At 32.2% G+C, this 11,339-nt stretch overlaps 1 protein-coding gene across 6 annotated transcripts in view; it reads right to left on the bottom strand.

Annotated features, from left to right (window-relative positions):
* The window catches only part of LOC105203548 (syntaxin-1A), a 145,975-nt gene that overhangs the window by 8,929 nt on the left and 125,707 nt on the right, over positions 1–11,339 (bottom strand). For 3 of the 6 annotated variants that reach the window (XM_026139921.2, XM_039451807.1, XM_026139920.2), the window contains one exon: positions 6,503–8,932. In XM_026139921.2, coding sequence (XP_025995706.1) covers positions 8,855–8,932 — 78 coding nt within the window. In that variant the 3' untranslated portion in view covers positions 6,503–8,854. Of the gene's footprint in view, positions 1–249; positions 344–6,502; positions 10,572–11,339 lie in introns of those variants that run through there. The other 3 variants (XR_005575208.1, XM_026139918.2, XM_026139919.2) reach the window with 3 other exon arrangements.

The following is an 11,339-nucleotide window of genomic DNA, read 5'->3' as shown; positions in this document are numbered from 1 at the left end:
CGTATTGATTTAATACTAGAACGGCAATGTATCATTTAATGTTATTATTAGAGATAATTAGTTACTTGAAATGGTAAAATGCAATAAAAAAGTGAATTTCAAGAACTTTTGCTTTTAAAAATAGACATATCATTAAATATTAATAAATCAATCTAAAGATCTATCACTAAAAATCACCTGCGATACAATTCTTATCGTTATCTAGACATTCTCAATACAAAGTTAAATGTCACGCATCCTGGAACATACCTGATTTTGGCGTTCACAGTCCGAAGTATCCACCGATGGTGGTAGCGACGACAACGCCCAATACAGCGAGGCAAATCATGATCATGATCTTCTTCTATACTCGGCATTAACAGAGATCAATAAAAGTTTAAATATAATCTATTATAAAGCATTCTCCCTTTCCCGATTTTCTCCCCTAAATCTCTCTATTATCATTGTATTTCTTTCTCCCTCGCTCTCTTCATCTACTTTCCATTCTGTCTCTCAAACTTGACTTGCTTGTGTGCTCTCGATACCTCTGTCCATTATTATTACACTACACATTACAATTGTTTACTTATCACTCTATCGTGTCGTGGAGCACCTGAAAGAAATTGGATCTTGCTCGTTGCCGGCACAAGTAATGCACGTTGTAGTAGCCTGCATAAAAAATAATGCATAAATATGTAATTGTAATATACATCTAGCAGAAATTGCAACTGAACAGAAGCTGACTCTCGCAATACGTAGATTTCCGATTGTAAAGTTGAATTGTGACAAACAGTTAGGATATAATGTAATTCTAATAAATAACTCTGATTTTCTATTATACGTTTTTAATCATCTTATCTTAAATATTATATATACATAATGTCTCAAGTATTTTATCTCGCCCATTATCTACAAATTCTTTAATTAATTTTGAATTATCCCTGATAGAATATAGATTTTTATGTTTAATTTTGAGAATTGAAAAGACTATTAAAGTTTACAAAATGACAAAAGTTCGGCCAAAAGTTTTATGTCTGTTAAGTTTTGAAATTAAATAGAGAAATTCATGGGATTCAAATTTAAAGAGTTTGCAGATCATTTTTTTTTTGATAATTATTGTTGGAAAATATTTTTATTTTGTTGCACTACGCCAAAATGGATCTTGCTACTTGTAACGATAGATTTCTCTATGCGATCTATTTTGATTGTCCATATTTGCACCAAAAGTTTATCATCAATTGAAAACTGCCCTATCTGTCCGTCTAAAAAAATTTATCCGTGGAAAGCTTGTGAATGGTTATTGTCGAAGATTATAGCAAAATTAAAGACGACTATTTTGTTAATTATTGTTTTCTGTTTTTAATAAGACGTTATAACATTTTTAAAAACTTATTTTTTTTAAATCAAATATAAGTTACCCAAGATAATGTGTTACTCAAGAAAAAATGTAAAAAATTAAAATATAACAAAATATAAAAAAACTTAGAAGAATGAAGTTTAATAAATATCAAGGAGCTAAGAGAGCCAAACGCCTTTTACTAATTATCATTAATGTATTCATATAAAATTTGACAAATGTTTCGATACCCGTGTTGGATCATCTTTAGTGTTGCGCTAATGACATTACAAATTTAAAGAAACAAATATACATACAAATTCAATCGTTGTTGAAAATAAAATTCATATATAGATTCATATACAGTGTCAAATGTATTTGACATTGTAATCATATTGAAAATATATTACACATTGATACTTTCCAATTGTATGGTGATAGAAATAAATGCATCGTCCGCACTTACTAGCAATTATGATTACTTAAGTTCTGGAAAGATTGATGGTAATAATAAAAGAGGAAACAATGAAAAAAAGAGGAATGTCAGTTTAATACAAAAAAAATGTTCTGACGTCTACCTGATATTAGAATTTCATAACAGTAAGGTGCTACGACAATCTAAAGGGGAAAGTCGTAAGGGAAGAGAAAAACAATGATTAAACGGAAAATAATTGGTTGAGAATGATATGTTTCCGACAACAATTCGGAATCACTCTGTTTTTTAAGACTACGTTTTTGCTTCCTTATGCAGAACATCATTGAAATTAATCTTTTGTTATAGCTAGGCTCATTGTCTAACATTTTTATGTCGTCCCCTAGTTGAAATTATAAATAATTGAAATGTGGTGCTTGAAAATGACAGAGGAAGAGCCACTTTTCTTTTTTATGTCCACCGTATGTTTCTAAATGCATAGAGTCTTAAATTGTCATTTGGTGTGACCAACGTAACTAACATCATAATTTCGACAAGAGATTTGGTATATTACATCATTATGAGCTACTATACAATTCAACATACCTTTGCCCGTTTGAATTTCTTTCCTTTTCTAACAAACGATTAATTTCGAAGATGGTCCACAACATAAGAAAGCAAAAACATTTTAATAAACAGAGTGACGCCGAATCATTGTTTTTCTCTTCCTTTTCTTGCTCATTCTTTCCTGGTACCTTTCTCTTCTAGGTTGTCATAGCATTATATTGTTACCAAATTCTAAGTCCGTCATTTAAACTGTTATACATATATTTCACTGATCAACACACTCACACGAACTTATATTTTCGTCCTAATATTGGGTAGAAGTCGGAACGTCATTTTTTAAATATTAAACTCTCTGTCTCTCTCATCCCCTCTCCCTCCCTCCTTCCCCTCTCTCTAACATCATTTCTTATTTTTCTCTTTTTTATCACATGTTTCTCTTTTTTATTGTTATCATCAATCTTTCCAGAACTTAATTGATCATAACTGCAAGTGTTGATCAAGCTGAAGATGACACTGAAAACAATCCAATACGGGAATTGAAACGTTTGTATATATATATATATATATATATATATTAATGGTAATTAGCACGAAAATCAAGCATTTGGCTCTTTTAGTTCCTTGATGTATTTACCCAGCATAGGGTTATATGGGCGCATCCAAAATTTATTCGGAAAAGGCAAAACAGGATTACAAATTCTGTTATCACATAAACAGCAATATTTTACATTAATAAATTTTTAAAAATATTTTAGAGCTTAGAATATCGCATCGTTTCTGATTAATAAATAGGAAAAATATTTTAAATTTTGAAAAAATTATAACTTTTATTTTTTCCTTCTTTACAAGAAAGATAGGGAAAATACAGTTATTATAAACGAAATGTGTAGTTCTTTAATATTGCTATTGTTATTATTATTTCATACAAAGTATTTATGATTATTTTATTAGAAAAAAAATTTTTTAATATAGATGAGAAACATAGAAAAGCCTCCTATATAAGAAACATTGTCCAATATTATTAAAAATGGAATATTAAAGTTAAATAAAAAACGACGGAATAATGAACAAAACAAATTATTCAATAAAAAATATTCCAAAGTGATTTAACACATCTTCAATATTTTATATAACAATAAAAAATTTATTTACAAGTAAACCTACCTTTGCGTGACTCGCTGATTTTATTAAAACTTTATACATTTCTAGAGTTGGCAAAAATAATAGACACGTATTTTTTTTATCGGTAATGATCAACATTAAAGGGGTGAAATCGACCTCTAAAGTTGAGGCTATTAGGAAATCATCATGGTGTTTCACATAAAAATAATTTACCGATCAACACGAAATCATTACAAAATGTTTTTTATATTAGATAGTAAAGTTTACACGTCCGACTTTCCATGCATCCTTGTTGCGAAAGATAAAACATCTCCCAAAAAGGCTTGTTTTTGTAATTTTTTGAATATAACAGAAGAAATTATTCTCAAATTTTAATGAAACAAAAACCAAATTAGTCGGATATGTAAACTATCTAACATAAAAAACATTTTGTAATGATTTCGTGTTGATCGGTACACTATTTTTATGTGAAACATCGTGATGATTCCCCAATACCCTCAACTTTGGGGATCGATTTCACTCCTTTAATGTTGACCATTGCCGATAAAAAAAAGACGTGTTTATTATTTTTGCCTAATCTACAAATGTACAAAGTTTCAATAAAATCGACGAGTTACGCAAAAGTAGGTTTACTTGTTAGAGTCAAAAGTAAAGTTCTTTTTCTTTCTTTCATATTTAAAAATTAAAAAATGTAGAAAAAATTTTATGGGGAGAGATAGAATTTACCAGCGAATAACCATAAAATTTTTTGACCAAACTTTGTCACTCTGTAAATAAACATTTAAAAAAATTTGATTTATCAGAAAGAATGTTCTCAAATATTTTTGGACTCAACAGAAATGTGGAACGTTTTATACATAAGAAAATGAAATACGTGTAATTAATCATAAATGTGTGTATGTAACTGATTGTAGGGTTAATGTTTGTTTCTGTATTTAGAACAATTTTTTACGATATAATCAATAATGAAAATCTCGTAGCCCTTCCCATAGCATAATAAACAAAATAAGATAGTAATTGACGGGAATTAAAGACATCAGCTGCAGAAAGACATGAACTGCAGAAAGCGGGAATACAGACCTTCCTTAATCGATGTTAACGTCCATTTTCCTCTTGTTCCTGTGCAGCTTCAACAGTGCAGTCGATTCGTTTCTAATTTGTCTTATTCTGCATTTCTCTCTCCCTTTCTTCACAGCAAGTGTAGTACTTCGTCAAAGAAATTTACACCTGATGTCTATCGTAAATCGATCCTCGCGAGTAATCGGACGCGCTACGGTTGCTCATCTCTTGTATAAAACGCGACGTGAATTCTATTATTTTCGCGATTCTATTATCATTTCGTATGATTTCAACGCTAATTATTATGTCTCAGTTTACTCGCGCCTGATTTGTTACAAGCAAACATTTTTTTTTATCTCTTCCTCCGCAAGACGGCAAGTATAATAAAGATGACAGAGAAAAAAAGGCAACGTGCCACGAACGATGCCGCCATTTTCCTACCTAAGTTTCTTTTTTTTATTTACGCTTGAATACATCCGAAGAGAAGAAAATTCCTACTACGCTATCGGCATTAATGATTAATATTGTTACTCTTTTGCTCATTATTCGTCATTATTATTATTGTTATTATTATCTGCTCTATACAAATTGCGATTATTTACATGTACAATGCGGCCGCCGCGCCGCGCCGTCTGCATTGCGACGACGGTGATCATTAGAGTTCGGGCGATCGATATCTGTTCATCGAAATATGTGTACGTATCGCAAGATACGTCGTCATCGCGCAGATTAACGTCCCGCCCGAACGGAAACTCTTGCATCAGTCCAGACGGAGACTAAAACACGCGACACGAAGAAAGTGGCGACCGTCTCTGTCGCATTTTCGCGCAGGAATGATCGATCAGTTCTGGGACAAATCCGGAAGCATCCCCGTGAGTTCCAACTCGCGCCGCCGGTTCAGCTTATCTCCGTACCGCGCCGGTTCAGACGGCTCTCTCTCTCTCTCTCTCTCTCTCTGTTATCTAGAGAGTATTGCTGAGACTTTACAATATTAAACGAATCTGCGGCGACAACAAACATTGATAAGAACGAAGATTGATAATGTGAAATTGAATATCTTCGCACTCGTTGTCGTTGCATCTCTAAAAACATTCGTCTTCGAAGACGTACATACTCGAGGTTTAAATTATATTTTTTTAATCGATTGAAATCTCAATAGGTATAAAATCTCGCAAAAATTCAATAAAAATTTAATAAATTATATATGATATCAGAGAAAAAATATTAGTAAACCTTCAGTTTGAATAGCCTTAATCTTGATGTATGTTATATCGAGGATTCAATCCTGAGTAATTTGCTTTAACAATTAAAAGCGGCAGTTTCTTATATTATACATAAAAGATACAGCTGAAGTTGAAATTAAGAATTATAAAATGTCTTGGAATATGTTATTTTCTTATAATTTATAGACTCTGTATTCAGGGTCGAACAATAACTAGTTACAAAGTTAATAATACAGTTAAAAAATTATTAACTTAACTAAACTTAATTTTCAACGTTAAATAGTTATTTTTAAAACACACATTTTTATTTAGTTACTTTTCCCTTTACGTTAATTATGCAAAAAAATTGTTTTCAATAGAATCCCGCACAAAACAATATTTCTTTGTTATTTCATACTTTATATGAAATTATAAACAAAATACTAAAAATTTATTTGATGATCCATATTATAAATGTTTTGAGCAATCTATCTTTAAAAAATACAAATTTTTAATATAATATGAATAATACTTCTCAAAGTTAACTTTTATAATTTAAGTTAATTTAATCTTAATGTAACTCTTAATTGAGTTTTTATTTGTATAATTTTTAACAAAACTAAGTTGATTTCATAAACAACTTACTTAATTCTGATTATATTGTACTTAAAAACAGTGAAAACTAATAAGTATTTACGTTTCTTTGTTATGCTTGCTATTTCTTTACGGGAAAGAGGGCGGATGGAAACCTCGCTTTGCGTGGAAAGTTGAAAATCTATATGGAACTGTACAATTATAAACTTTGTTCTGTAAATGGGGAAAGAAGAGGGGGGGGATGTAGATCTTGCTTTTATATGAAAAATCGAAAACCTATGTGGCAGGTTGCAGCTGTTCAATTTTAATCTATACTGTCAGGTTTTTAGTCTTATCTGATATCCGATTGGCAAGTCAAACTGGACATTATATGTCCGGTTTTCAAGTATAATCAATTAGTAAAATAAAATTTAATTATAAAAAGAAATTTATAAATAGAATTTGGATGTCAATAATGTTTCCTCATTTCGAGTGTCTACTAGTAGTCGAACGCCGCTAGCAGTATCATTTAGCAGACCGTTTGACGATTTTTGTGGCGTTATGTGTGTTAATTTTCTGTTTAACAATAAAATGCATTTTATATTAAATAAAAGAATAGTTTATTGGTTTATTCAAACAAGCTCTGTTTTTAAAACTTTTTGGAAAATAATAATATTGTTTTCTTTATAAAAGTTTTTATATTTATTTTAATCTTATGATTATTATTACTATTATTACTATTCAATTAGGTTTTATTAATATAAAAAAGAGAAAATATCCGGTAATTTAGATTTTTGAATTTTGCAATCCTAGACTGGTAACATACTATATGTCAAGATCAAAGTTAGCCGAGCTCCGTTTCTTATGTAAAGTATGTATTTATCACTAAAATTACTAAACTTTACTTTAGCATCCCCTTAACTTTAAATATATCTTAGAAATGATAAGAGACTCTAATTATTAAAGCAAAGTTATTCAGAAATGAATCCTTTGTATGAAGGTCATTCGAGGATTCCTGTAAATTTTTCTCAAGGATTATCAAATTTAACTTTTTTGAACTTGGTTGTTTATTGTAGGAGATCTTTCAATTCAACAATTTGTGTAATATATTAAAGAAAAAAGTATTTTTCAATTAATTTTTAAATTTATATTGTAAGTTTAATATGACAACTTTTGTTCTGACTTTACTCAATTCGAACAGTTTCACTAATTTTTTCACTAAATAACAGATGAAGATGAGAATTCGAAAGTAAAATATGTTTACGTCTCATTTAAGTGATTCCGAGCGCTTTATATACTGCTGATAATTTTCTTTCTGGCGATGATAGTCGAGATCGATTATCAATATTCGTTGGCGATAAATATAGAAAAGGAAATAAAATAAGAAAATAATGAGTAGTTCAGTTTGCTGTCGCTACACTTTGTATGGAATTATACGAGAATTTTTTATTAAAAATCGACGGCGAGTTTCGCGCGAAGACGATTTGGAAAAGGGCGCGTGTGTTTGAACTCGTGTAGCGCACGTGATTCGTGATTGTGCAATCGTTTCGCTCGTTATTTGCTAGCGTCGAAACTTGAATTAGGAATGATGAAGTGGTAAAAATAATAAACGTGAAAAAAAAATAACAAAAGGCAGTGCGAGGATGCGCCCGAATACGAGGAAAAGCTATCGGCGATGGCATATCAATCCCCATTCATTCCAAAGAAAACACCGACCTCGACAATTTTACTCGGTGTTTCTCGGTCCCCCCTTTCCCTGCCCTCCCATTTCTGCGATTTAATGTAAACTCACGATGCACGACAGCATTTTAAACAAACACAATGTTTAATCTGTATACGAGCACCGACCATATTTTCTTGAAAATTTCAAGAACCATCGCTCCGCAAGTTTATATAAACTGTCGCATCGATTTCTCAGCAAAAAGGACATTTTCTTCGAAGGAGTTTAATAAAGATTAACATCGCGACTTTGCGCATTTTCTGACGTATCGAGGCGCGATAGAAACTCTATTACAAGTCTCCGCTAACAAGTAAATGATGACTTGTTTTGATATAACCGAGACCCGTAACACGCGTGTCACCAGCGTTCTCACTTATTTTTACTGGCGTTACGACGTTTACGATGCCTACGAGATATTTTCCGGGAAACTATCGCACGATGTGAATGGATTCTGATCACTGCCGAATTCAACACACAACTGCATAGTTAATCCGAAGTTAGAATAAACGTGAAAGTACGCAAAAAATTAATAATTTGTTACGGCTGACAATAAATAAACGTATAAACACATAAAATTTATTAAGAATCAATAATAAATAAACGTAACGGTCTTGTGTGTGTGTGTGTGCGCGCGGGATATCGGCGATATCTTTGCCGGACTCGGCGACGCGTGTCCGAACCTCCCGGCGGAGATTTAAGATCGACGTGATCGGCGCCAATCTCCGTTACGATTCTGGCTCATCATCAGAGACAACAGTAAGGGATGACGGGCATTTCGACAATCCAAAATATCTGTCTTATACCGCTTTGTTCGATCCTTTTTGCTCCGTCAAACTTACTCTGCGAATGTGTTTATTTTTTTCTGTCGCGCGCGCACGCTTAAACTACTGTAAGGTAACTGCCAGAATGATAATCAGAATGATGACTGCTATCGTCACGCAGATCGCTATCAGGAACAATTTCTGCAAAATAAAATAATTCCATGACCGCTTGGAAAAACAAAGAGAAGGAAAAAGAAAAACGGAATGGCAGTTTCATGATTAAACTGAAATCGCGACGGTTCTGGATGAACGTTCGAGATGAAATGACAGTTCCGACTTCGAGCTTAATCACATTATTGGATATTTAATTAAAACGTATATATTTATTAAACTCGCATTCATTTAGCTAGCATAAAATTTACCTTTTAAATCTGTATTGACAATATTCTTCCGGTATCTTTTTCATATTTTATTGCTTTGATTCAATGACTAATAAATATTATACAGAACGTTCCCCTTCGTTATCTTTGGATACATCTTAAGCAATATGGAACCAATATTCTTCTGACAGAAATTTTATTGGACTTTTCTCAATTTTTAAACATTTACTATATATTGTTACGAATAAATGGCAGATTTTAGAATTGCATTAACATTCAGGTTACTCGTAGAATTTACAGATAAAAAATGTAGCACATGTGGCAAACTTGAAAAACATCTATGTAGTAGAATAATACGCCTCATCAACGAATTTTAACAAATAACTATAAAAGTATATATATATACATATGTACCACAAATACATAAATATACACGACAATAGAAAAGACTTGAATCAAAGTGCTGTTGAATGATTAACCTTATTGTATTTAATGCTAACTAATTTCGTATATCTCGAAGTACGGAACAAAATTTTCGTTACTTTGTCAAATAAATGGCAAATGACGAATGCAATCTGATATCGATAAAATGATCAACGATTTCTGACGAATGATCTCGAGTTTCCTTCAGAAATTGGGCCGTTTCCTCGTCTTTACAGTTTTCTGCGGTTAGTTGCAAGCACAATTATCGATTATTTGCACAAATAAAACTGATAAGACGGGGGTATCCAGGAACCAAGAGTGCCGCATCTCGGGAAGATCGCATCGCATTTCAACATATTCACGATCTGGAGGAACGTCGAGCGTTGTAATGAAGTGTACTTACTGTTAATGAAACGAGCGGATGCAAGAGTGCGGATTATTACGTTAATTAATCGTTACAGATTAGTCGGAGGATTATCGTCGTAAGATTACGGAGAAACTTGTGTTATTAGGATCAGCGCGGGACATTCGTTTTATTATTTGCATTCCTATTTCCTTTTTTGTTTTCTTTTTTTTTTTTTTCTTTCGGTTTAGCACACGTGCGATTTTGAGGACACGTTCACAGCTCACATAGGCGACCGCCACCATAATTGCTTCAGCGAGCGATTTTTTCCTTCCTCCCGAAACTTCTGATCACACTGCACATTCGATCGATCTCACATATTTTCCCCAAGTTGTCCGCAATTAAATTTCTGTATTATTATTGTTATTTTATTATTATTATGTTATTACTACTATTAATATTATTATTAAGACGTTTTTGCTACCGCGTTGCACTTATTTTCCCTTTCTCTCTCTGCCTTCTCCTTTGAAGCTTTTCTCATTTGCCCTCCTTCCCCCCCCCCTCCCTCCGCGTACCCTTCCTTCTCCCACAGAAAAACATCTCCCTCGGCCGTTTATTTCGGAAGGCACCCTATTATTATGGCGACTAATATGACCACCGATATTAGGACGCAGATTATGATGAAGATCATTTTCTGTGGACAGAAAAGCAGAAAAAAGGCCACGTATAAGGTACATACGTATGCACCTTATCAATAGAGTCAAAAGAATCAAAAAATCGAAAAGAGAGTAAAAGATAGTGAGAGGGTGTATAGAAATAATGCTCGTATAAAAATATTACACGGCGTGCTTCGTGAGCAAGTTGTAAGAAAGCCGAATGTAAATACATACGTACCTTCGCAAAATCAAGAAAGTAAAAAGAGAAAGAGAACAAGAAAAATATTTTTGGTGACGGCAAAAAGAATGAAATAAGAGAGAGAGAAGAAAAAACCTTGCAATTGTACGAGTGCAGTGGATCAGAAATCAAAGCCCGAAACTCACGGAAGAAGCGATAGGAAAAAGCGTGTGAGAGAAGCGAGTATATGTGAATCAAGTATTTGTTCATGCTTGCATTACCGCATACAAATGATGACTACAGATGATGATTTTAATCAATGGAGCGTGATCACAAAAAGAAGAGAGGAAAAAAATCTTATTTTTCCTCGAGGCGCTGTAATTTTTGTTTTGTTAAAAATACTTTTTTAAATGTATTTGCTTTCTTTGTTAGTTAAATGTTAATTTGTAGATAAAAATACGGTTAAAAATACAAGAAAAAACAATTGCAGTTAGTCACACAAAATAAAAATAAATTTAGACTTAAGTGGCGATAATAATTTTATTTTAATATGAAATAAAATATTTCTCTATAAGCCAAATTTGATAAGAAAAAAAAAAAAAACTGAAAGTTTGATTAATGGGCATAA

Source organism: Solenopsis invicta, chromosome 1 (genome assembly GCF_016802725.1).
Source record: "Solenopsis invicta isolate M01_SB chromosome 1, UNIL_Sinv_3.0, whole genome shotgun sequence".
NCBI classification, from domain to species: domain Eukaryota; kingdom Metazoa; phylum Arthropoda; class Insecta; order Hymenoptera; family Formicidae; genus Solenopsis; species Solenopsis invicta.
Note: the sequence above shows the minus strand (reverse complement) of the source record. Positions and strands in the feature narration are given on the sequence as shown.